The sequence below is a fragment of the Periophthalmus magnuspinnatus genome, chromosome 17 (assembly GCF_009829125.3).
Source record: "Periophthalmus magnuspinnatus isolate fPerMag1 chromosome 17, fPerMag1.2.pri, whole genome shotgun sequence".
In the NCBI taxonomy this organism is placed as follows: Eukaryota; Metazoa; Chordata; class Actinopteri; order Gobiiformes; family Gobiidae; genus Periophthalmus; species Periophthalmus magnuspinnatus.
The window spans coordinates 2400541-2427204 of NC_047142.1; the positions used below are offsets into that span (position 1 = coordinate 2400541).

The following is a 26664-nucleotide window of genomic DNA, read 5'->3' on the forward strand; positions in this document are numbered from 1 at the left end:
ACAACAACACGGCGCTGTAAATGTCCCACATGAATGCTCCCGAAAACTCGCCTGGAAAAAAGAACTAGTTGCTTTCTGGTTTTATCTGCTTTGATTCTCCAAATTGAAAGTTTTAGGAGCGTCATTAGACAAACGAAAAATAAAACAGGGGTTCAATTTCATCAAAACAAATCGTAAAAGTAGTGAATGGATGGTGGGAATGGGTGGATCGGGCTCTATTCTGGGAGGCTGTTGTGAATTGTGTGGTTGAGTGGAGAGGGAGACCACAGCGAGGACGTGAGGGCCCGGCAGGGAGAGAGTAGTGCGAGTGTGTGCGGACGGGTATTTAGCACATTTTGGGGACTTGTGGGCGGGACGAGCGTGAAAAGTATGTCCCTGTGTCGGCAATTCATCATTATCACATCCATGACATGATTTAAAGGAGATTTAGGATGATGTTTTGACTTTAAATCTTCAGCACAGGCCGATATTTAGTTTTGGTTGATTTGCTGCCACACACAAAGCTTTATATTAACACTTTACTACAAAAAAAACTGCGCTAAATGTGATACACAGCTCAAACTCAAGGCCCCCGGGCTACATGTGGCCCTCAACATCATTTTATGTGGCCTTGACAGGATAAATTAAAGCGTATGATGGTCTTAAAATGTCATTTTATCAGGAGATACGCAATTACACAGCTATATTTTTACATCAAGGCAAATGCAGATGCAATATTTGTAACTTGAATAAGTAATAAATACAGAGACAGTTAATTATTTAAAAAGTAGTTGGTTACTGATGTGGTTCTCTGTGAAAATATGTTTGACACTGCTGTCTTAAAGGTTTGTGGTTAAAAAAAATATAGAGAATTTGACAAAAATAATCTAAATTGTCCTTATATATTGACCCAAAAACATCTGGTTTAGTGGCCGTCACTCACTCGGATTTTAAACTGTATCGGCCATGAAAAAACCCCAGATCAATCTCTAATTTAAAGTTTATAAAAGGGTAGAAACAGGTTAACGTTATGGTTTAGTTTAATCTCCTGAGACCCGAGCGCTTTCGTGGCTTTATTCATTTGTCTTTGTTATTTGCGCTGATTGGACCTGATAAGTGAAAAAACTAGAATTATCTTTTTATATTGTGAGAAAAATGATGTCACATATGAGGACAGTGGTTCTACGTTTGAATCATTTAGATAGAACATTTGAATAATGATTTGCAAAAACTACTAAGTGTCTGAAACGGCAACATTTGTCTTGAGTAAAAAAACTAAATAAGAAACAATTGTGCCTCTTGGAACAATGTGTCTCATGTGAAGAGACAGGAGCCGACATGAACCTTAACAAAAAAATAATATTCTGAACATTTTAAACTCTTAAAAATATTCTAAACTGAGTATTTTTGCACTGTTGCTGCTGTTCTTCTTCTTCTAAAAATTCACACTGTGGCCTAAACAACCCAAAATGTGCCAGGTCCCAGGAGGTTTTAAAACAGATCTGACCCGTGACTTGGCCTGACTGCGCCGCCTCCTCATCTCCATGGAGACAGATACGTTTAACGCCATACTGTGGAACATCCGAGGCAAAACAATAACCACCAGAACAGTGATAAGCTTCACCTTTGAGTTTAGACCAATAGTAACTGCGGTTAGAAGGTCTGAGTGACGATCAGCCTCGAGGAAACGAACGTGACGACGATGTTAATGTAATGTCCCCGAGAAGCATGGAAACCCAGAGCGTGTGTGTGTGTGTACGTGATGGTTTAAATCCGCCTTTTCATTTAACGAAGCAACAAAATAGACTTGTCCTGAGAACTAACTGCAGTCTGAGCTCAGCATTCCTCACATACAGCAGTTTGACTCTAGTCCTGGTGCTAAAACCTCATTTTCAACTTTAATTTGCCTTAAAAACTTAAAACTTCGAGACTTTTCCGTCATTACTGGACAAAACCGAAGCCACATCACAAAGACAAGATTACTGCAGTAACTTCCCCAGAGCTTTGTTCTCCAGAGTTTTTTTATTACAAGTGAAAAAATAGGCTTGAAAAGTACGCTTTAGTAGTTCTCCGCTGCCATGGCAACAAGTTTATTTAAGATTTTGAACATTTGTCATTACATGGAGCGTGTAGTTTAGCGAGTTTAGAGGCAGTTTACGCAAATTTAGTACTTGCTTCAGTATTTGCAGTATTTAAAAGTGTCAGTCAGGAGTCGTCCTACCAAAAACTGCCTACGTAAGTCTCCACGTCGTCTAGGAATAAAACCTACGGAGTTAAAAGACGAGAACGCAAACCAGTGTTTATATGAGAATACTGTATTTTCTGGACAATAAGTCGCACTTTTTTCATAGTTTGGGGTGCGACTTATACTCAGACGTGATTTATTTGTGAAATATATGTGTTTTTCTTCATTATTATGCATTTTTTTGGCTGGTGCGACTTATACTCTGGTACTACTTGTACTCAGGTGTGACTTATACTCCAGAAAATACTGTAAATAGAGTTATACAATTAAAATTCTACTAAATATCATAAATTAAAAGTGATGGAGATGGTATTACTTGCCTAAAATAGTCCACAGTACAGCATTACACTGTATCTATGCATCTGCATCAAACAATCAGGCCAAGTTACAAGTCAGATCAATGGAGAGGCAATTCCTTCACAGTAAGAATGGATGTTTTTAAAGTATTTTGTTAAAAAGCAATGAATACATTTTGAATAAATTCATAAAAGACAAGTTTAATGCCATACTGTGGAACGTTCAAGGCAAAGTAATAATCTCTACCAAGAAAAGTTACATAATTTATCTTAAAGTATACACTACCAGTCTAGAGTTTGGACATACACTCATTTATTTATTTATTTTTATGTATTTTTAGTACTTTCTCCATGTTATATACACACAGAAGACATCAAATATATGAAGTAACACATGGAATTATGTCATCATGACAAAAAAGCGAAATAACAAGGCAAAGGGTGGATAAAATATTTCAAAAAGTAGAATTATTTATGTTTTTTATTACCACATAATCCCATATATCTTACTTTATATATTTGATGTCTTCTGTTTGTCTATAAAATGTAGAAAGGAGTAAAAATAAAGAAAAAAATAGAATATTGACTGGCTATACATAACATTATCCCATTTTACAACAGCTCCTTTTCATGTACAGAGTGAGTCATGTGTGTATTTATGCTGTTTGTCGTAGTAGTAGTAGCAGTAGCAGTTAGTAGTAGTAGTAGTAGTAGTAGTAGTAGTAGTAGTAGTAGTAGTAGTAGTAGTAGTAGCAGTAGCAGTAGCAGTAGCAGTAGTAATAGTAATAGTAATAGTAGTAGTGACTCGTGCTGTGTAGTACCAGTACCTTCCATGTCACAGATGTTTTGGTACGAGTCCCAGCGCGTCAGAGGATCTGTGGTGTTGTAGTCGACGATCACGTCTGCTCCGTTCTGCCACCTGTCTGCACCTGTGCACAAAGTCCACATTATCCCAGCTCCTGTATCTGGACAGGACGACCAGCGCCCCCCGCACGCCGCCCCCCCCGCACGCCGTCCCCCCGCACGCCGCCCCCCGCACGCCGCCCCCCGCACGCCGTTTTATTATGAAAGTCATGGGAGAGTTTCAGTGGAATGTCAGCCATCTTAAGTATGTTATATTTAGGATTTAAACAGTTTTTACTGGGGTCCAATTAAATCTAATCACCATCACAGCTGTGGTAAATACTGGGCAAAGGTGGAAGAGCGAGAGGGTGAGTAGAACTAACACAAGTGAAGAAAATGATAATCCAGGAGAAAATGAAAAAAAAGTATTAATGTAAAAAATAAATTAATAATAATAATAATAATAATAATAATAATAATAATAATAATAATAATAATAATAATATAAAAATAATAAAAATATAACAAAATAAAATAATGTAAAAATAATAATAAAATAATATAAAAATAATAAAATAAATAAAATAAATGTGAATAGAGCTAGCATACTTGAAGAAAATGATAATCCAGGAGAAAATAAATGGAAAAAAGTATCAATGTAAAAAATAAATAAATAAAATAATAATAATAATAATAAAAAATATAACAAAATAAAATAATGTAAAAAAATAATAAAATAATATAAAAATAATAATAAAATAAATGTGAATAGAGCTAGCATACTTGAAGAAAATGATAATCCAGGAGAAAATAAATGAAAAAAAAGTATCAATGTAAAAAATTAAATAAAGAATTTAAAAAAAATCATCTAAAAATAAAATAAATAATAATAATAATAAAAATAATAATAAATAAAATTAAAAAAAATAAATAAAATAATATAAAAATAATAATAAAATATAAAATTAATGGGAATAGAGCCAGCATACTTGAAAAATGATAATCCAGGATAAAATAAATGGAAAAAAATGTATCAATACAAAAAAAAATAATAATAATAATAAAAAATATAACAAAATAAAATAATGTAAAAAAATAATAAAATAATATAAAAATAATAATAAAATAAATGTGAATAGAGCTAGCATACTTGAAGAAAATGATAATCCAGGAGAAAATAAATGAAAAAAAGTATCAATGTAAAAAATTAAATAAAGAATTTAAAAAAATCATCTAAAAATAAAATTAATAATAATAATAATAATAATAATAATAATAATAATAATAAAAATAATAATAAATAAAATTTAAAAAAATAAATAAAATAATATAAAAATAATAATAAAATATAAAATTAATGGGAATAGAGCCAGCATACTTAAAAAATGATAATCCAGGATAAAATAAATGGAAAAAAATGTATCAATACAAAAAAATAATAATAATAATAATTTTTAAAAAAAGAAATACATTTATTTTGGGGCAACATTAACTCACATGAATTCATCTATTTTATTATTGTGTCTCATATAAAAAATGCTGAGGCCTTTAAAGGGCTTATAAGACACAATTAACAAAATACAATAAAAAACAACAGACTCATTTAAACAAACTCATTTGCCGCTTCTTCCAGGCTTTACAGAGAAATGAAGCAGAAAAAAAACTTACGAACATTAGAATGAAACAAACATTTAATCTTGTCAGAACATATCCGCTACACTGGGGGAATTGGGAGTAGGTACAAATTAAAAGCCTGTACCTGATTTTTAAAAACATTAAAACAAAACTAGTTCATACCTCACTTTCCTAACTCATTCATAACATCTTAATTATTCAAAAAGACGAGTTGAAAGCCAGAATTTCAATGCCAGAGCCGAGTTCTGCTGCCACGGTAATGCTAACAAACATTAGCATGCCAACAGTGCACTTCCTGATTCTCAAATACTATGTGCTGTCTGCATCTAATTATAAAGCAAACAGACCTGGAGTTGTGTTTTGTTTCATTCACATGTTTAACACACAAATCCTGTATATTTAGGTTCTTCTTTCAAGCTGAAAACGCTCTGTTCCACCTTGTGATGTCATCATGTGGCGATACAGGAAGTGCACTACTGTGTTTTTAAACTCCACCCACCACTAGAATCAACTGGATCATTTCAGCTTCTGGAATTGCCACTTATCTCCACTGAACTAAAGGTAAAAGGAGGTGTTAACTTGATGCCACTTGATGACATCACAAGGTGGAACGGAGCATTTTGGGCTTTGGAGATGCAGACAGACAGTTTCTCAACGTGTGTGAATGAAACAAAACACAACTCCAGGTCTGTTTTTGATGACGTGATAACATTCTAACATAGTTTAAAGCTACAAGAGTCATTTTTGTGGAATATACTGATCGTTTTCCATTCATTTCTTTACTCGTTTGCAGGTTGGCAGTTCTATTTCTCGTACAAACTTTGCATCCTGTTGCTACGCTCTTGAGCTAGACACTTTTTTTTTTTTTCAGGCTGAACCACATACGCAGAGTCACGCACATACTTTCCCTCCCGTGGAGCCAGACCCGGGGCCATGCTGTGAGGCTTTACCCATTCTGTCAGCACACACTTCACACTACATTTACCCCTCGGCTGCATTCCACATCCCCTCTCACCGGGGGAGGACGGGGGGAAGGGCGACCCGGGACAGCACCCAGGACCAAGGCCAAAAACCCCATTTCCTCCCCTTTCAATCACCCCAGAGCAAACCTACCTGGGATTCTCTCTGGTCCCTCGGAGAAAACCAGCTCCACTTTACCGTAGTCTGGAAATCTGGGATCTAGAAGAAGATAAAGTGTTAGAAATGGTAAAGTTAGTCAATTTCAACGCTCCATTCAAAAATGTGCAAATTAAAAGGGGTTTTAATTAATTTGCAACCATAGACTGTTTATATAAATGGACATAGCTAACCTGCTAGCCGCCGCGTTCACGTTACACTGAAAATTTGACGCTTCTCTCTGCAACTGCTGCTCAGACTCGTCATTTTGGTCTTAAATGTTTGTATTAACCTGCTCTACATGATCCTGGGGCTCTTTTTTTTTTGGTTATTTTGATTTTTTTTTTTTTTTTTTTTTTTTTTTTTTTAAATTATTATTATTTTAGTTAGTTTAGTTAGTTATTTTGAGCTTTTGTTTGTTTTTTCTTGGTTTTTTTTTTGTTATTTTGGGGTTTTATTTTAATTAAACTTTTTTTTGTTATTTTGGGGTTTTATTTTAATTAAACTTTTTTTTGTTATTTTGAGGTTTATTTATTTATTTATATATTTTTTTTAGTTATTTAGATTTTTTTTAAGTTTATTTTTTATTTATTTATTTAAACTGTGTCCTCTCTCTGTCTCTGTCCTTCAGACTCATTTTGGTCTTAAATGTTCGTATTAACCCTCTACATGATCCTGGGGTTTTTATTTCACTATTGTGTCTGTAAATCAAGATATACCCGAGGTCGCTCCTGTTAGCGTTAGCAACAGGTTTGATTGACAGCGTTGCTTCATTTGAGCTGAACTCTGTGGGTGACGTCGCACTCACTCAGTCACATCTTTACAGAGTCTGTGGTTGCAGCTTGAGGATAAACATAAGGTTCAGTACGTGGTAGTTTGGTACTGTACAGTTTCAACTACTCTCATACTCGACTTTCAATACCTCAAATACAAAGAATGTCATTTTCAACACAAAATAATAGTAGTAGTAGTAGTTGTTGTTGTAGTTGTAGTAGTTAGGTAGCAGTTGTAATTGTATTAGATGCAGTAGTAGTAGTTCTTGTAGTATTTGTTGTAGTTGCAGTTATTGTTGTAGTTGTAGTAGTTAGTAGGTAGTAGTTGTAGTTGTTGTAGTAGCAGTAGTAGTAGTTGTTCTTGCAGTAGTACTAGTTGTAGTTGTTGTAGTAGTTAGTAGTTGTAGCAGTAGTAGGCAGTAGTAGTAGGTAGTAGTAGTAGTAGTAGTAGTAGTAGTAGGTAGTAGTAGCAGTAGTAGCAGTAGTAGGTAGTAGTTGTAGCAGTAGCAGTAGCAGTAGTAGTAGGTAGTAGTAGTAGTAGCAGTAGTAGCAGTAGCAGCAGTAGTAGCAGTAGTAGTAGCAGTAGTAGTAGCAGTAGTAGTAGTAGCAGTAGCAGTAGCAGTAGCAGCAGTAGTAGTAGCAGTAGTAGTAGTAGTAGTAGCAGTAGCAGTAGCAGTAGTAGCAGTAGTAGTAGTAGTAGTAGTAGCAGTAGCAGTAGTAGTAGTAGTAGTAGTAGTAGCAGTAGCAGTAGCAGTAGCAGTAGCAGTAGCAGTAGTAGTAGCAGTAGCAGTAGCAGTAGCAGTAGCAGTAGCAGTAGCAGTAGCAGTAGCAGTAGCAGTAGCAGTAGTAGCAGTAGCAGTAGCAGTAGTAGCAGTAGCAGTAGCAGTAGCAGCAGTAGCAGTAGCAGTAGCAGCAGCAGCAGCAGCAGCAGCAGTAGTAGTAGTAGTAGTAGTAGTAGTAGTAGTAGTAGTAGTAGTAGTAGTAGTAGTAGCAGTAGCAGTAGCAGTAGCAGTAGCAGCAGCAGCAGCAGCAGTAGCAGTAGCAGTAGCAGTAGCAGCAGTAGCAGCAGCAGCAGTAGCAGTAGCAGTAGTAGTAGTAGTAGTAGTAGTAGTAGTAGTAGTAGTAGTAGTAGTAGTACTATGTGGTGCTGACATAGACTCAAATCATTCAGAAAAGGTCAAATTTGTTGCCTGGGATCCATAACACAAACTTCTTCAATACATTTTACAAAAATGTGAGTCTGGGGAGTCACTGCTGAATCTGTTTGTTTTCATATTGGCGTGATTGACAGGTGGATTAGCCAATCAGAGACATGCACGGTCTGTCCATATATAATAATAATAATGAAGGGTGAAAAAAATCTCACAAGGGGATGAAAAACATGGCGGATTTCTGCAGAATCAACGAGCGAAGTCTAAACTCTGTTAATCTGACATGAGAGAAATGTGATTTTATTTGTAAATCACAGGTGACCAATGAGCTGCTTCGTTTCACATGAGTCACAGAGAAAACAAATCTGATTGGATGATCACGTTTGACCAAGTTTGAGACACAACAGAGGACGAAGGACCAGACTAAGATCAATCTGTATAAAAAACAGATCAGTCTGGATGTGGGAACAAATGTGGTCCTTTTTAATACTTTTTTTCAGTATTGCCACTGGTTCAAATTAATCTACATTATAGTTTTAGTATCGATTAGTATCTGGGAATCAATTTATTTCAGACCTCTACTGCCTTCCAAGCTGATATGGACTTAAAAAAAAGCATTTCCATTTTCAAACGTGTCTTTTTATTTGATTATTTTCTTCTTTGACTTTGTATTATTGCTTTTTCATGATTAAAACGAACAAAACTGAAACCCCAAACCTTAAAATGACAGAACGATGCCCTTTAATCCATGATATTGTGTGTGTAAGTCACTTAAAGTTCATATTCCTGGTTTGTGAGTGTGGGAAACATATAAACGTGAATACCTTTATTAGCATTCTCCATATCCTCTTTTTCGAACATCAGATTGTAGCCCTGAACTGCTCCTGTGTGGAACTGGAGCCGGAATATGACCTCGCGTTCAGACGGAATTTCACTTTTGTGGTAGCACTTGATCTGAAAACGTAAACAAAACAGTTAGTACTACGCAAATACAAACAGAATATAATAAAAATCATAATTTCTCACCATAATATCGCCTTTTAGGAGCTGGGCCGGTTCTAGGGGGATGCAAACTCTGTCTCTGTGGCTTGAGCCGATGTGACTGCGGACAGAAAATATACAGTAAATACAGATGTAAATGTGTCACAGTTCACATAAAGCAATGATTTTTCCAATAAAACGTCTATGTATGTTTGCAATGGAACTTACAACAATACAAAAAAGTCACTATCTGGAGTAAAAAGCCTGTATATGTTTTTTTTTTCCACATGTATTTGAGCAAAACGTTCATAAATATTAAGTCAAAATACGTCTGCTGTGGACTCAGGCCTGTCACAATCATCACTTTATCAACTTTTTCGTTCCGTAAATGAAGCTGAAACAATATTTTGTGGGTTAATATTTATCAAACGCACTTTTTCTTTGCAGAACTGGGAAATTTTGCATTATTTTTTTGGCAATATGATCAGATTTAAGCTGTAAAATGTTGAATTAATAACGTATACGACTCATAGCAGATGCAAACTAAGCATTAAAGTGTTTCATTCTGCTGTTTTTTTATTGCAGCAACAACAGTTTTTGTCATTTAAATCTGCAAAAATGTGTTTCAATATTATCATTTTATGCAATATTTACTTCAGCGACACATCAAACTTTAAAATATATCATCACGACAGGCCTTTGTTTACAGTTTGCGTCTAATTATAATGCGATTTTGTTTCGTTTTTTCTCCAGACAATCAGAAAGTTCGCCGTTAGCATGCTTTACCGTGATGTCAAAACTCTACTCTGGTCTCTAAAAGCTGTGAATAACTAAAAATCTCAAAAAAGCACAAGGTAAGTGAGGAATAACATGAGCTAACTGTGTTTTTCATGCTTTTAACACAGTCATTTTCAAGATTTTACGCCAATTTTTGCTCAAGTCCAATCTGGAAAACGACAAACGCACATGAGATATTCAGCGTCCGCTATGTTCGCTTTGTTTTGAATGGAAATTACCATCAGCGCACTTTGACATAATAACCCGTCGGCAGTATTTACTCACTAGATCGCAGATGAATACACGGCCTGCATTCCCTGGTACACCTTTATATACGGCCGACACACTGAAAAGAAAAGAACAGAAAGAAAAAAAAACGTCACAAATCTCGTATATGGGAAATTTGCCAAAGCTGTGATATTGTGTACACAGCTAATACAAAGATCTCTTGTTTTGAGAACCAACTTGAGAAAATACTTATTTGCTCGCTGCCATGGGTGGGAGTTTCCATAAGTTTTAATGGAAAGCCACAGTGAAGGCGTCGGTGGCGTTTACGTAATCCGCCTGCGCATGTGTGTGTGAGAGATACAGCTCAGATAAGTCTCCATCGTGTTTACTACTCTGATGCGGTCACGTCTGGCTTCTCCCACAGCGCCAGTGCCGGTATTTTGGCTGCGAGCCGTTAGCCGTGTAGTCAACAGTGTTAAGTAACGACAAGTTTCACCTCCAGCAGAGTTGAAGTTTGGGATTCCGTGAAGGATGATGCAATGTAAGAAGAGCGGAGAGGCGTTTATCTTCATCGAGCCGCTCAAGAGGCTGTTGAGGATCCAGACGTATCTAGAGTAGAAACAGGGAGTTACATGAGATCATTAGTAAAGTTTAAAAAAAAGCTACAAATATTACAACCAGATCGAAACCAGGTCTAAAACAGGAGCATTCGAAGTCTTTAAACAGTCCTAATAATTCATTTCCATCCATTTTCTTCCTCTTATCGCGGGGGCAGCAGTCTAAAGCAGGGACTCCCAGACTTCCCTCACCCCAGACACGTTCCTCCAGCTCCTCCGGTGGGATCCCGAGGCGTTCCCAGGCCAGATGAGAGACATGTTCCCTCCAGCGTGTCCTCAGTCTTCCCCCAACCTCATTGTTAGCGTCACTACTTCGTGTCCAGTTTTATCTCTATGAAGTTTTGGCTAAATAACGCTAAAATTAATAAATGTTTAAAGCTGAGGCAGTGGACAGGGAGCTGCAGGTGGGTTAGGGGTCAGAGGTCAGAGGTTAAGGGGTTAGGGTCAGACAGTGAACAGGAATAAAAACAGGAATAAAATGAATACTTCACCAGAGAAAGAGACATGTTTGCGTCTCAGTGCTAACGCTAATGCTAATATTGAGGTGTAATAAGTGTCACGGCCCGGGTTGTGTCATGTTGCGCACTAGGGCCCGGCGCGTCCACCCGGCGATAAAACGACCCGCCTCCTACGCCCAGTGCTGCTCCTCTGGCTCGACTCCACCTGGCCACGGCATCAGACCCTCACCTCAGCGCACTTTAGCACATATTTACACATATTTATTAACTAACGTAGAGAATAAACGCCCCAGTAGAGAGCTTAAAACGTTTTCAGTCGTGTCTGTGACCTTCCTTTGCCGCGGTCACATGAGCCGTAACAAAAAGCATTAAAAGAACTCCACAAACTGAAGTATTCTACATTTAAAACGACCGAGTCGTCTTTATTTAATTTACCGGTACTTAGAATTTTAAGAGGTTGTTTAACAGGTAATAAGTTGTTCAGTCAATTGATTCTAAATTCAGTAAATATTTGAACAGCAGAATACTTAAGTAAGCAGTTTCAGTTCCAGTTGTTGGGGTTTAGGAAATCCATGTGCCATTAAAAAACGTTTTATTTATTACATTTTCATTTCATTGTAGCTTAAAGTTTTACTGATCCATGTTAGAATGTCGTTCCCTCCTCAAAAACAGACCTGGAGTTGTGTTTTGTTTCATTCATGACTCTTTATTATTAGTCTGTCTACATCTCCAAAGCTCAAAACACTCTGTTCCACCTTGTGATGTCATCATGTGCGAATACAGGAAGTGCTCCACTGTGTTTTTAAACTCCACGCACCTTCATTTATAGAATCATTTGGATCATTTCAGCGTCTGGAGTTGCCGCTTATCGCTACTGAACTAAAGGTAAAAGGAGCCGTTCACTTGAAAACTACCACTTCATGACATCACAAGGTGGAACGGAGGATTTTGCGCTTAATATAATAATAAAGTGTTGCTCAAACATGTGTGAATGAAACAAAACACAACTCCATGTATGTGTTAAACGAGGAAACACAGTTATAACGTGGCTTCAACCTACAAGAGTCAATTTTGTGTAATTTAGGCCCTTGAAAACATTTAAGCTACAATTACTATTAATAATTATCTGCTCTTTATGACTTGTGTGTATAGTATTGTCTTTAGAAAAGTTCTCACACTGTTCCTTGTGAGGTTAGCGTGCCAACTGTCACCAAGGGGCCTCTTAAGTCCTACAATTACCAACAGAAAGTCGTTTAAATAGACGTAAACACCATAGAATCCTTTGTATTGAATCAGGTGTGACCCCATAGAACAAACTCATGAATGGAGTCTATGGAACAGTGTCCCGCGCAAACAACAGCTTACCTACATAAACACCCAGGGCGTGCGCGTGTTTTGGGTGCTTACCGCTTCTGCGAGGGTGTCATCAGCGCCGAGACCTTATCATCGTAGTATTTCCTCATGGCGAAGCGATCCAACGCCTGGTCAGCACTTCGGAAGAGAGAGAGACAGTGTAAGGATAATTACGGTAATATATGTGCGTTTAAGAGCCTCTACCGGGTTTTTTTTCCCGCTGCGTGCTGTCTGCAACTAATCTGGATGTGTGTTGTTAGCATGCTAGTTGTTATTAGCTTTAGCATGACAGCAAAACTTTACTTTGACCTGTGAAAGCCCTAAATTACGCTATTTTCTGATCTTTGTTTTAATGTTTTCTCATCACAAACAGACCTGGAGTTGGCTGCGTTCTTCTCTCAAACTGATAACACTCTGTTCCACCTTGTGATGTCATCATGTGGTAATACAGGAAGTGCTCCACAGTGTTTTTAAACTCCATAAAACCTTCACTAGAATCATTTGGATGATGATTTCAGAGCTGGAATTGCCAATTGTTTACTGAACTAAAAGGTAAAATGTAGCTGTAGCTAACTTTGAAAACTACCACTTGATGACATCACAAGGTGCAACGGAGCATTCTGAGCTTTGGAAAAAATAGACAGACTGATAATGAAAGGTTACTCAAACGCGTGTGAATGAAAAAAACAACTCTGGGTGTGTTTTTGATAAAGAAACAACATCCTAATTTGGGTTAAAGCTCACGAGAATCCGTTTTGTGTCATCTGGGTAAAAGAGGAATAACTTTGGACCACTTTTCACATTCTTTACAAACACAAATGAGGTATAACGCCTTTAAACCCATCTTGAACCGCAGCTACGTCGACACAAGCCCCGCGCATACGAGAGTGAAAGTAAGCGCGGAGACAAAGGCGTCCAGCGGAGAGGAAGAGAATGCTCGATTTAAGCAAACAGCGAGGGGGTCAGATGGAGGCGGTCGTGTGTGCGCTCAGCCAGCCTATTCAGATGACCCTAAAACCAACACAGCCCATTCACTTCGCGTCTGCCGGTCTCTTCCTCCATTCAAACTTCACCTCATTGTTTTGCTATCTCTTCCCCTACACCTTGTGCTTTCACGTTCACCTTACCGACCCCGTTATTCTCAGCGGGAAGTAACAGCGGAGGTTGGTCGGGCGCGATGTGGCGGTGCGGTGTGTTGTGTAAGGGCACAATGGCGGCTTTGTGCTGGAGGGGTCTACATAGTGGCAATACGCAAGGTCTTCACTCCGCTACGTGTTAAAACTTAAGAGATTAGGGAGGATACAGCGGCCATTTTGTTTGATGAGTGATGTAAACACTAAGATAAGAAAGAGTTCGTGTTACAAGTAGAAGTAGACGTCCAAAAATATCACTCATTTGGTGTTTTTGTTCACTTAAACGGGCTAGTACTCATAAAATTTGTCTTGCCGCAGTACAAATATATGGTGTATGGCAGTTCTGGAGGTCAAAATAAGCCCGCTGTGTACGTCTACCTGAATCTAACGGATTTTCTGGACGATAAGTGTCACTTTTTTCATAGAGGGTGCGACTTATACTCAGATGTGACTTATATATAATTTCACGTCTAGACTTGTACCAGTATCTACTCCACCTGAACCACTGAACATTTAAAATTTAAACATTACGCTGATTTAAAAGACAAAGAGAAACACTGAACAAAAACGCCCCTAAAACAAAACGGTAAAATGTTCAGAAGCGACACAGAGGATGAAGAATTCAGTGGATTTATTGATTTGGAGTGAGATCCAGAGTAAACTTGTTGTTGTTTTTTCTTCTTTATTTATCTGATTAACTGTTAATATCTTACGTTAACAAACCAGACACGTGTTCAGTTCTGTCTGTGCTTCATGGAGCTGAATAAATATAAATGTGTTACGTTAGCGTGATGTACTGATATTCAGCCTGTTGTTCCACATTTTATTATTATTATTATAACTTGATTTAAAGATAAAATGTCTGTTCTTGGTCTCGGATTTTGTAAAATAAACTTCCCCCAAAAAGTGCGACTTATGTTTTTTCTTCATTATTATGCATATTTTGGCTGGTGCAACTTATATTTATCAAACTATACGTCGCTCTGGAGTGTAAAACGTATTGAAAAGTGCTTATAAACTCATCTTCGTGAATAACTAGGACACTCAGAATGCATAAAGTAAATGAGGAATAGGGGAATATTCCAAAAAACAGGCTACGCACAGACTCGCTGTTACGTGCTAGCGCCTTTTGCTCCATTATCTTACGTGTATTTTATATTTATGCTTGTTTTGGGGCGTGGCTGGTCCCAGTACCACGCCGTGTATCCACGCCATTCTCTCTCGCGTTCTTGCTCGTGCTCACTCCGCCTCGCTTCGCCCTCCACACGGCTCTGACTGCACCAAACCTGTTAGCTGCAGTTAGCATTTTTGTGTTTGACCCGGTGGGACTGTCCTGTTTTCGCCTTTTAGTTTGATAAAGCTCGATGTCGCGGACGTCTCTGGTTTTACGTCAGTGATGTTGGCGCCAGATCTACGCCTCTGTACGGCGTTGGCCCGGTGCTGCGTCCTTTTGTTCAGTTTGGCTCATCAGGTCCACCTTTCCGCTGTTACTTTATTTTGGACACGGGAGAACAGTTTTGGGGCATTTTAAATTAAATTAAAATGAACTTAAACTAAACTATTTAACTTTTCGTAACCCGTTTAGACTCCTGTATCCTCTTTTTTAACATGTTTGATCCTTTTGGGTCGTAACACCGAGACATATATCATTTGTTGCACGATTAGATCCACTCACGCGCAGATAAATGCTGTCGTTGTGTCCTTGGGCAAGACATTTAACCCTCGCCCCTGTGTGCACCGGTGTGGGAATGTGTGAGTTTTCCTTCACGTAAAACGCTTTAAAAGGTGCAAAAAGTCCAATCTAAAGGCTTATTTACCAGATAATTTCAGCTCGTACAAACACACAGACTGTATTATGGACACACTGAACACTGTCGCTTAGAAAAACACAATATTTATACGATAATGTTTTCGTTTTAATAGCCGTTTATGCATTCGATAGCGAAATAACAGGGCATGGATACCTCTGCTGTTGTGACTCCAGGGCTTTGAAAATATGCAGGAGCCATATTAAATTAAGTTGACGCACAATAGTTGGAGAATCGGAATAGGTTTTCTCAAAAAGATGAATAGGCTCCATGACACCGACACTGTGGCCAGGAGCGCTTACGGTAAGTCGCATGTTTTCATGTTGATTCACGAAATTCTATCCAGGATGATTCACGGTCCAGGGTCTGTGGTTTCTCTGGATTTCAAAGACTCACTCTGCCTCACCTCGACCCAGTGATAAAGAAATCTGATGTGGTTTTACAGCGGTGTTGCTCATGATTAACAAAATTAGTCTCCGGAAATGTTGTGATATTGTTAAATTCAAAGTAGAGATGAACCAATATGGGTTTTTTCCATGGCTGATACGACACAGATTGTTTAGAATCCAGAGAAACTGATGGTCGATGAGCTCTATCGATATTTTTGGGGTGATACGTCGAGCCGATTTAGGTCATTTTACCAAAAACTATCGAATTTTTGAAGTGTGTGCTTAGCATGCTAGTTGTTTTTTAGCATTACCAGGATGACTCATGGTCCAGAGTCTCCAGATTTCAAAGACTCACTCAAATGTGTTAGTCGTTTTTTAGCATTATAGCATTACAGTTCATCTTTCGTGGCCTCGCTGTTTCACGGACACTACAGCGGAGCGGCGACCAGACGAAGACGCACGCTCAGAGGAAATGTGGAATACACGTGGTCACTATTAACAATTTCTTATGTGTCCATCCTCGTAGATTGATCATTAAAACTAAATTTGTTACAGTATTTCTAATTTCAGGTCTATAATCCTGCACTTATTTTAAAAAATCGACGAAGGTTTGAACTTTGAGAGAGTTTAAACGAGAGAGAAATGTGAGAAAATGTTAACGCCTGTGTGAGAAAAGTGTATAAAGTGTGTGGTGAGGGGTTTTAGAGCAAAACATAGAGAATAATGTAAAAAATAAAGCTGATACCTCGCGGATTTTACCTATTACGGGTCATTTTTAGAACGTGACCCCCGCGATAAACGAGGGACCACTGCACCAGGACGAGTCTCTTTATATATATTTTGTTCTTTTCAAAGTAGAGCTTGACCGATATGTTTTTTTTCATTCGCTGAGGCCGATATTGATTGTTTAGGATCCAGAGACACCCATCACTCACGTTGTTTTACTGCAAAACTGCAAACTGGAGCAGTGTATTCCTGTTTTTACATCTCCCTCACTGACCTAAAGTGTTTAAATAAAGCTTTAAACACATACTTTTTATGCAAATGGAAGCGGCTCGTCGGACAAACTAAATATCGGCCTCTGCTGGAGATTAAAGTCTGATAACTGTTGAATTCTGTTGTCATAATCCCCAGACTTACATAAATTTTTTCACAATTTCTGATTAGATTTCATTATCATCTTTCTAAAAACAATATCCAGGACACAGAACATGAAGAACATCAACAATAAAGACTTAAACATTGCCGTTTAACACAAAAAATAGTTCAAATTCTTGACGGGCTGCTGACGTCTAGAACTATTAGAAATGACTGAAACTTGTTGTATTATCAGAATCAGGGCGTGTGTGATTAGCGTGCTAGTTGTTTTTAGCATTACCGTGTTATAGAAAACATCGCTGTGAATAGTTAGGATGCGGAGAATGCAAAAGGTCAGTGAGAAATAACATCAAAACCGTTGAAACTAGTCGTGTTTGTCCTGTTTTTAGATGGTAAATATCAGATAAAGGGCTTTTAAAATCCAAGATCTCATTTTAGTAAAAACAAACAACAAAAACCTGTTTGTGGTTACCTGGCTGACACATCCGTGAAGTGGACAAACGATGATATGACTACACCGATGCGGCCCTTTCCACCCTGAAGACGACACAATACCAGGATATGATTCATCTCAGATAAAGTTACAGCATCTAAGCCCAAGAAAAAATACTTTTGTTATTGCAGAACCTGAATCCCAACGTTTACTCACCCGACAGTGGATCACGACCACGTGCAGCGGGTCGGCGTTCAGCCAGCTCTCCATGGCTTTGCAGATGGTGCAGATCTTGTCCAGAGGTGGAGCGTGTTGATCAGGCCAACCAGTGTCCAGGGTCTAAAAGTGAACAAAAAAATAAATAAAATAGACTAAATGCTATAAACAAATTATAGAAAAAAATATTAAAACTGAAATGTAAATAAAAATAGAAAAATAACATATAATAATTAGTTTTGTCAAGTGAATGTGGATGTTCTCGCTGATGGATCACGGCAGCGTTTTGTGATTCACTATAAACTGTAAAATTATGAAAGTTTTACAGACAGTGTGTTTTTTGCTAAAGCCAATATATCGTTTTGGGTTTAGCGTGAAGCACTAACTACTAACCAATCCAATCTGAGGACTTCACGGACAGGCCTCTCACTGGTGCAGAGTCAGGACTAAACCGGGACTAATCCGGGACTAGACATGGACTAAACCAGGGCTAAACCAGGACTAAACCAGGACTAAACCAGGACTAAACCAGGACTAAACCAGGACTGAACCCGGGCTGAACCAGGACTAAACCAGGACTAAACCAGGACTAAACCAGGACTAAACCAGGACTAAACCCGGGCTAAACCAGGGCTAAACCAGGACTAAACCAGGACTGAACTAGGCATAAATCAGGACTAAACCCGGACTAAACCCGGACTAAACCAGGACTAAAGCAGGACTAAAGCAGGACTATAAATCTGCTGAATCAGTGTTTCAGTTCAGTCTAAATTCCTGAAGATGTGACTCAGGCCTCGACTTTGACGATGTTTAAATCCAGACTCAAACTGTTCTGTTTATCTGTGCATGTGACTGAAAGGGGTTTATTCTGCACTTTTCTGTTTTAATGTCAATTTTATGATGATTATTTATATTTTGATTTGTTGTATTGTGTTTTTAATCGATTAATTGAATGACTTTGTGGACCAACTGTGCTGTACAAATAAACTTTCCTCGTCTTGCCAGTCCATGGACGATAACGTAGAGATAATAACTCGACATATTTGTGATACTTTTACAGTTTAACCATGTCACATACCTTGGGGTTCATTCTGGACAGATCGCTCCTTCTCTCCGATAAGTTGATAATCTTTAAACAACAACACAGACGTCAAATTTTGCTTTTAGCTCCACATTCATCACAATTAAACAACTTCCAACGAGACACCGATCCCCGTTTTACATTCCTTAAACCTCCGCAGCCCTGTGTTCTCCTGCCCCGTGACCCTCTCTGAGCTCCGAGGGCAGCCGGGGCCGGACACTGACCAGATAATTGTCGGCGTGTTTGGACTTGAGCATCCGCGTGACATCTTTGAGGTTGTGGGCGTAGATTTCCTCGGAGCAGCCTCGGGGGAAGGACACCGCGATGATCCTCTCCGTGATGTACGTCAGGTCAAGTTCATATCCCTCGTCCATCTCGAGTCTGGGTCAGGCCTGTCCCGGATAAACAAAAAAAAAGAGACAAAAACAAAGAGTTGGTTCACTTCAGTAGGAGCTTTCGCATGATTTTTAACACATCGGAGTCAATATTTGCTGGTCAAAGTCTGCGTTGCGTCATAGTGTTGAGGTTTCCTGTGTAGATATCTTTAGCGCGTGTGGGACGGTGGAGGTCAGTGGAGTGTCTTGTTTGCGTAGTGACTGTTAAGATGGACGTAGCAAGAGTCACTGGTCAGATTGTGGGAATCTATACTGATGTACAACTGTCCCTCGCTATATCGCGGTTCACCTTTCGCGGTCTTGCTGTTTCGTGGATTTTTTAAGTGGAATTTCACTTTTTTTTTTTTTTTACAGCATATGAACATGCATTGTGTCGTGCGTCCTGATTGGCTGTTGGACTGTAGACCATTGTGTCCTGCGTCCTGATTGGCGCTTGGACTGTAGACCATTGTGTCGTGCGTCCTGATTGGCTGTTGGACTGTAGACCATTGTCCATCAGTCTCCTCCGTGCCGTGTCTCCTGTCCAGTACAGAATGTGTTCAGACAAATTTACATAAACGTCGGATCGCAGTGTGACTCTGAAGTGCTGTACGTTTGCAATTTGTTTTCTCCCCGACAAAACCCACAATGTCGATGAAACGTTCTGCACCGACAAAGACGCCTACGAAGGTTTGAACTTCTAATCTTGATCTTTATTTTCTGTAATTAAAGATCACTCTCTAATCAACTGTTGTGTTGATGTAAAAGAAGTAATTTAAAAACAAAATGGCTTCCTGGAAAATCGTTGTTACTAAAGTGAGAGGCTGACGTGAAAGAATTCTTAAACATTTTGTAATTTGAAGGTTGGTTTGGGACGTCGCTTTGGAAGTTCACATGCATTTTGACAAAGAAGGAGCTGTACCCAAGCACGTGAATTTACATTATTAAAGGTGTGACTCTGAAGTGCTGTACGTTTGCAATTTGTTTTCTCCCCGACAAAACCCACAATGTCGATGAAACGTTCAAAAAGACGCCTACGAAGGTTTGAACTTTGTGTTTAAACGAGAGAAAAATGTGAGAAAATGTTAACGCCTGTGTGAGAAAAGTGTATAAAGTGTGTGGTGAGGGGTTTTACAGACAAAAACAGAGAGAATAATTGTAAAAATGCAAGAGCCAGAGAGTTTGTAGCTTTGTGATGTGTTGGGAGATTATTGCAAACAAATATGCTGAGATCCAACACGTGTTTTGTGGTGATTTATTTGGCGAACACACACACACACACACACAGAGTAGCACAGCAGAGAAAATGGACACAGCAGACGATGGTAAGACGAGTAAATGGAGGTAAAACTGGGGGGTCAACAAAAATTACAGCTGCCCAGCCCCGATTTTCAACACCTCAGCCCCAAGGAAAGTGCCGTATTTACACATTTACACACACACGCACCTGCCCATGTGAGCCCCGCCCCCTCGGCTCTCGACCAATCAGACGCTCAAATGCAGCAAACACACAGTGCACCTTTTCCTGTCTCCTACACAGGGCCTATAACAAAGTGCAGAGATTTGTAGTTTTTTTAATACTTTTTTTTTGTTTTTTTAATACTTTTTTTTTTTTTTACTGAAATATCGGCCTCTGCTTCAGATTTAAGATCGATCTCGAATGCAAAGTAGGTCTGGGCAAAATGACAACAAAATTAATCACATTTGTTCACAATTTTTGATTAGATTTCATTTCGTCTTTCAAAATACAATATGAATTTTTGAACATGAACAACACAGACTTTTAAACATTGCCGTTTATCACAAAATAGTTCAAATTCTTCTTCCAAATTCTAAACTCTGCTGCAAACCACATGTTTTTAGTGAGAAGCGACCGGCTGCTGATGTCTCCATTAAAAAGACCCACGAGTAACATGGACTATTACAAATGATTGAATCTTGTTTTGTGCATTTTTTTGTTTTTTATACTTTGTTTTAGTTTATTCTACTGAAAAATGTGCAGAAAAAATGACTTATCCACGGGGGAGTCGACAGGCGGGACAAAGGGGGCTGTTGTCCGGGGCCACAGAGTTTTAGAGGGCCCAGAATTGGACCTTTTTCCTATTAATTTGTATTACAGGGGGCCCATGTGAGTATTTATTGCCCTGGGGGCCCCTAAATTCCAGTTGACGCCCTGGATGCTCCAAAAACTAGAGATTTGTTTTTATTATTATTATTCATTTAATTAGTTTATTTATTGACTTATTTATTTTCTTACTAATTTATCTATGTATTTATTTATTTACTATTTATTTAACAATTTACTTATGTAATTTATTTATTTACTATTTATTTAACAATTTACTTATGTAATTTATTTATTTACTATTTATTTAACAATTTATTTACTATTTATTTAACAATTTACTTATATAATTTATTTATTTATTTTCTTAATTTATTTACTTAATTTATCTATTTTTTATTTACATTTATTTAACAATTTACTTATTTATGTATTTTATTTATTTATTTACTAATTTATGTATTATTCATTAATTTGTGTATTTACTAATTTATTTACTTATTTCCATATTTATTTATTTATGTTTTTTATTTTTTTTCACTCATAATAAAAACAACAGTATAAAATATCAGCTGCAGGAAGAGGCAAAAAAATAAAAGGACTTATATTAAATCCTCCACCTTATACATAAAATTTAACATTCTATACTCAACAACCCAGTTATTAATAAGGAAGGAACTGCAATCTCTCCAAACGCATAACAAATAAATAAAAATAAACAGTTTCAAATGATTTCTGAATTTTTGCGCAGACGGGCTCAAAACCCTAAATCTCTTCAACCCATGAGTCACTTCTTCTTCTTCTTCTTCTTCTTCTGCAGAACTATTTCATGACTAAAGGGTTAATCCATCCGCCAACCCGTGAAAAACAATCCGGTTCAAACTAGTAGCTGGAACGCCCAGAGTGTTGGCATAGTCCTGAACTTGGTGAAGCCCAGAGAGCCGGCGTCTATCCCGACCACAATACCACACCACACCCACAGGCACGCACCACCCTCCAGTCTTATCTGCTCATCTTTGGCTGACCTCTGCACTCGACTAATGCTCCCGGCAAAAACGACACGAGCTGTAATTAGACGTGATTTAACACAGAGGAAAAGACAAAAAAAAAAACACAACATAACGTGACATCTTAAGTTTGGCGTTTCTGTTTCAGTTCTTGTGATGTGTCAGTGAAATGAATGGGTTCGGACGGTTTGGCAGGCGTGGGCTGTTTTGTGTTCTGGATTAGACAGATGGAAGGAAGTGTTCACTGCTGCTAAACGAGTGGAGTGGGTGAAGACAGCTCAAAGTTATAAGTCATCCATGAGTGTTTTCAAAAGCCTGTATTTACGAAACCGAGTAATGAAGTATTTTAAGACACGGGAGACTCCTAACGTCTCTTAAGTACAGTGTAAAACTCATTTTTGTAACATAATAGTGCAATATGTACAGCTCAGCACCTGCTTTTCTACACGGAGATGCCAATAGCTCATTTTAGGAGTCAGATCTGTGGAGAGGCAACCCTGCTTACAGTGGGAATGCGTGTTTTTGAAAGGTGTTTTAGCGATAAAAACGTTTGTAAAAGCGTCAAAATTGAAGACAGTAGCGCGACAGGAGCTCATTCAGTAGAGCGTTTGTCCATTGAGCCGAAGTTTTGCGGTTCAAATCCCGATCTCGGCGTAAGTATCACTGGTTGTCCTTGGGCAAGACACCTCGCCCCAGTGTCTGCGTACACAGGTGTCCTTGATGTAAAGCGCTTTAATGTATAAAAAAACCGTGACCTTTTACCGTAAGATTCATCCATCTACGCCAGAACTGTCCAAACTACGGCCCAGGGGCAAAATACGGCCCTCGAACCAATTTTTGTCGGCCCTCATGCCTCCTCCTAAACTGGACCAATTGATCAGGAAGTATTTTTACTACAAACTGAAGAGATTCTACCTCCATAACCTGAATAACATCACACTGCATCATGACACAGATCAAAAAATAATCTTCCAAGTCGTATTAAAGGTACAACGTCGCACCATTTTCAGTACGTGGCCCTTGGAGAAAAAAGTTTGGACCCCCCGATCTACGCTGTACTGTGGAACGCCTTCACTAGCAGGTCCAGAAACGCTACACAAGGCGCCTTTAACTCAGAAGTGTTTGATATCCGCTCTGCAATGACGATCGCCTTTGAGCAAGACACTCGTCCCTCTCTGCCGGCGTTCATTCGCGTCTGAGTGACCGGTGGTGTTACTGAGAGGACATTGACCCAGTGTTATGTGCCGGCGCCTCTTTGTCCCGTTATCGTACGTGTATTTTTTAGATTTATGCTTTTGTGGCGTGGCTGGGCCTGTTAGCCTGTTAGCTGCAGTTAGCCTTTTTGTGTTTGAAGAGACAGGTCCACCTTTCTGTTGTTACTTTGTTTTTGGGCACTTGTGAGGGTTTTGAAGTAAATTTAAATTAATTTCAAGTAAAAACTGACTTATTTTCTGGACTATAAGTGTCTCTTTTTTCATAGTTTGTCCAGGGGTGCGACTTATACTCACATTCGACTTATATGTGAAATTGTTCAACTATATAATGCCATATCTTCGCCAGTTTCTACTCCTCCTGAACCACTGAACATTTAAAATTTAAACATTACGGTGATTTAAAAGACAAAGAGAAACACTGAACAAAAACGCCCCTAAAAGAAAACGGTAAAATGTTCAGAAGTGACACCGAGGACGAAGAATTTAATGGATTTATTGATTTGTAGTGAGATCCAGAGTAAACTTGTTGCTTGTTTTTTCTGCTTTATTTATCTGATTAACTGTTAATATCTTACGTTAACAAACCAGACACGTGTTCAGTTCTGTCTGTGCTTCATGGAGCTGAATAAATATAAATGTGTTACGTTAGCGTGATGTACTGATATTCAGCCTGTTGTTCCACATTTTATTATTATTATTAGAACTTGACTTTAAAGATAAAATGTCTGTTCTTGGTCTCGGATTTTGGAAATAAATTTCCCTAAAAATGTGACTTATATGTTTTTTCTTCATTATTCTGCATTTTTCACTGGTGCGACTTATACTCCAGAGTAACTTTTTTTTTGTGTTAAATGGGACTAATTTAAAGTTTGTAGTGTTTAAGTTCAGGAGATAGAACAAGTTTTAAATTATAATGATTTAATATAATGTAATTTGGACACATATAAGTGAAAAATACATTGTTGTTGCCGTACCCGCCTCTCCTCCCTGGTATTTAACACAAGCTCGACAGAACATCTTGGTGTTTTACTGAACATTTTTGTTTTTTATTCACTTTTATGTGAAGCTGAAGTCGACCTCGTATATTATATTTTATTTATTTTACAAACTGTTCACCCACAACAAGTCTCAAACATAAGGGCAGGTCTTGGATTTTGTAAAATAATCTTTCCAAAAAACGCGACTTACAGTTTAGCGCAACTTATACATGTGTTTTTCTTCATTATTATGCATTTTTGGCTGGTGCGACTTATACTCCAGAGCGACGTATACTCCGGAAAATAACTTTTATAACCCGTTTGGCTCCTGCGTCCTCTTTTTGCAAACATATTCTTGTGGATCCTGTAAAAAAATACTGAATCAGGGCTGAAAATATTTACTCAATAAATCATTACAGCGTTTAACCAACACATTCCAACAGCTGCTGAAGATACTGTATCACTCCTCCTCCTCCTCTTCATCCTCCTCCTCTCTGACTGACCCCGATTGTTTGTTGTGATTAAACGTTCCTCAGTTAAGAATGTCTGTGTCAATTAAGAGGAAGATTACTGCAGGCTACGAGCCCAACCCTTGAGAAGGAGAAAGAGATAACGCCATAAAAGTGGAAGCAAAACGGCCACGGCTCAGAGAACGATCCCCGGGAGCAGAGCGGGGGTGGTCCTGGGGTGGTCCTGGGGGTGGTCCTGGGGGTCCGCTGAAACTAATGGTGGGTTTAGTCAATTTCCCCGGAGAGACAGAAGAGAAAAACGCATGACTAATGGAGAATTAACGAACAGGTCGGCCCGTGCGTGATAGCCTAGCGTAGCCTCGCGTGTATCTCCGGGCTAAAGGCGGTGGCATGAGGAACGAGGTTTTTGCTGATGTTGTGGAAGTGTCAAAGTACCGTGCAAACTCATTATTAAAAGGGAGGGAGACTAACATTTGACCTCCGAGTGACCTGGAGGTGCTAATCAATTTCCCACCTCTGGAATTCAGTTAGCGAGAGGTTCAGGGGCTGCCAAGGGGATCTGGGTGTACGGAATGAAGCACGACTCTGCCGACGGCGAGATAGAGCTCTACTACGTCACATTTGGTGCCAAAAAGTGAATTTGAAAAGCTGAAAACAATGTATTAATTCATTAAAAAAGGTCTGATATTACACAAAATGGACTCTTGTGAGATTTAAGTCATGTTTTAATGCTGTTACCAAGTCAAAAACAGTCCTGGAGGTGCGTTTTGTTTCATTTACGCATGTCGAATAATCCTGCATTATTCGTTTGTCTACATCTCCAAACCTCAAAACGCTCTGTTCCACCTTGTGATGTCACGAAGTGGTAGTTTTCAAGTTAACAGCTACTTTTTTACGTTTTGTCCAGTAGAAATTGGCAATTCCTGGGCTGAAATGATCCAAATGATTCTATAAATAAAGGTGTGTGGAGTTTAAAAACACAGCGGAGCACTTCCTGTATTGCCACATGATGACATCACAAGGTGGAATAGAGTGTTTTCTGTTTGAAAGTAAAGCTTAACCTAAATATGCAGGGTTTGTGTGAATGAAACCGTCTCACTTATTAACCCTGGATACTACACCTTTCTATGTATTTCTTTTTAAATATATATATATTCCAGAAAATCTCTAAATAAATTATATAAAAAATGAAAAAAAAAACAAAACAAAAAAAACAAAAAAAAACAAACAAAAATTTGAAAAAATAAATAAATAAAATATAATTATATATATATATATATATATATATATATCTATATATATATATATATATATATATAGATATATATATATATATAGAGAGAGAGAGAGAGAGAAAAAAAAGAAAAAACAAAACACCAAAAAATAGAAACAAAAATTTGAAGAAAAAAAAAACAACAACAGAAAATAGAAAAAAAAAATATAGAAAAAAAGCTAAAAATTGAAAGAAAAAAAAAAAAGTGTAATATGAGCCCTTTAAGGTTGGTTTGGGTTTGAAAATCAAGTCACTCATTAATTAATGCAGAAGTGGAGGAAGTGAAGGTTCCTTTAGCTCATCATTTGCAGCCAGATCTACGTCTAAGCGAGCAAATAACAGGCTACCGTCATTGTAACATGGACGTCCCACACAGTGACTCTTTTCCCTTGTATTCTAATTTGTCTGACCACAAACAAGAAACATGTTTGTGTTTGTATTTCTAATTTAAATCAATGCCATGTGGACGGTGTTAAATCAGTCTCATTCTCTATATGTGGTTTATTTAGAGTGACTAGATTTTCAGAATTTAAAACTGGGACACACCCGGGTTTGGGACGGTTGGTTTAAATAAAACTGTGGAAAAGAACTCGTAACATCGTGCGTTGTTGACTCACTTGTGACGGCCATGATCTGAGGGACTTCTGCTCATTTTCAAGAACGTTTTCTATATT

General features: G+C 38.2%; 1 protein-coding gene across 2 annotated transcripts in view; it reads right to left on the reverse strand.

Moving 5' to 3' along the window:
- The window catches only part of LOC117385011 (tensin-3-like), a 68169-nt gene that overhangs the window by 30122 nt on the left and 11383 nt on the right, over window positions 1-26664 (reverse strand). For both annotated transcript variants that reach the window (XM_033982229.2, XM_055228537.1), the window contains exons 2-12: window positions 18835-19002; window positions 18608-18658; window positions 17530-17652; window positions 17353-17417; window positions 12507-12590; window positions 10521-10633; window positions 10082-10142; window positions 9065-9140; window positions 8863-8992; window positions 6112-6177; window positions 3348-3449 (exon numbers count right to left, since the gene is read on the reverse strand). In XM_033982229.2, the coding sequence (XP_033838120.1) occupies window positions 3348-3449; window positions 6112-6177; window positions 8863-8992; window positions 9065-9140; window positions 10082-10142; window positions 10521-10633; window positions 12507-12590; window positions 17353-17417; window positions 17530-17652; window positions 18608-18658; window positions 18835-18984 (1021 nt within the window). In that variant the 5' untranslated portion in view covers window positions 18985-19002. The remainder of the gene's footprint in view (window positions 1-3347; window positions 3450-6111; window positions 6178-8862; window positions 8993-9064; window positions 9141-10081; window positions 10143-10520; window positions 10634-12506; window positions 12591-17352; window positions 17418-17529; window positions 17653-18607; window positions 18659-18834; window positions 19003-26664) is intronic.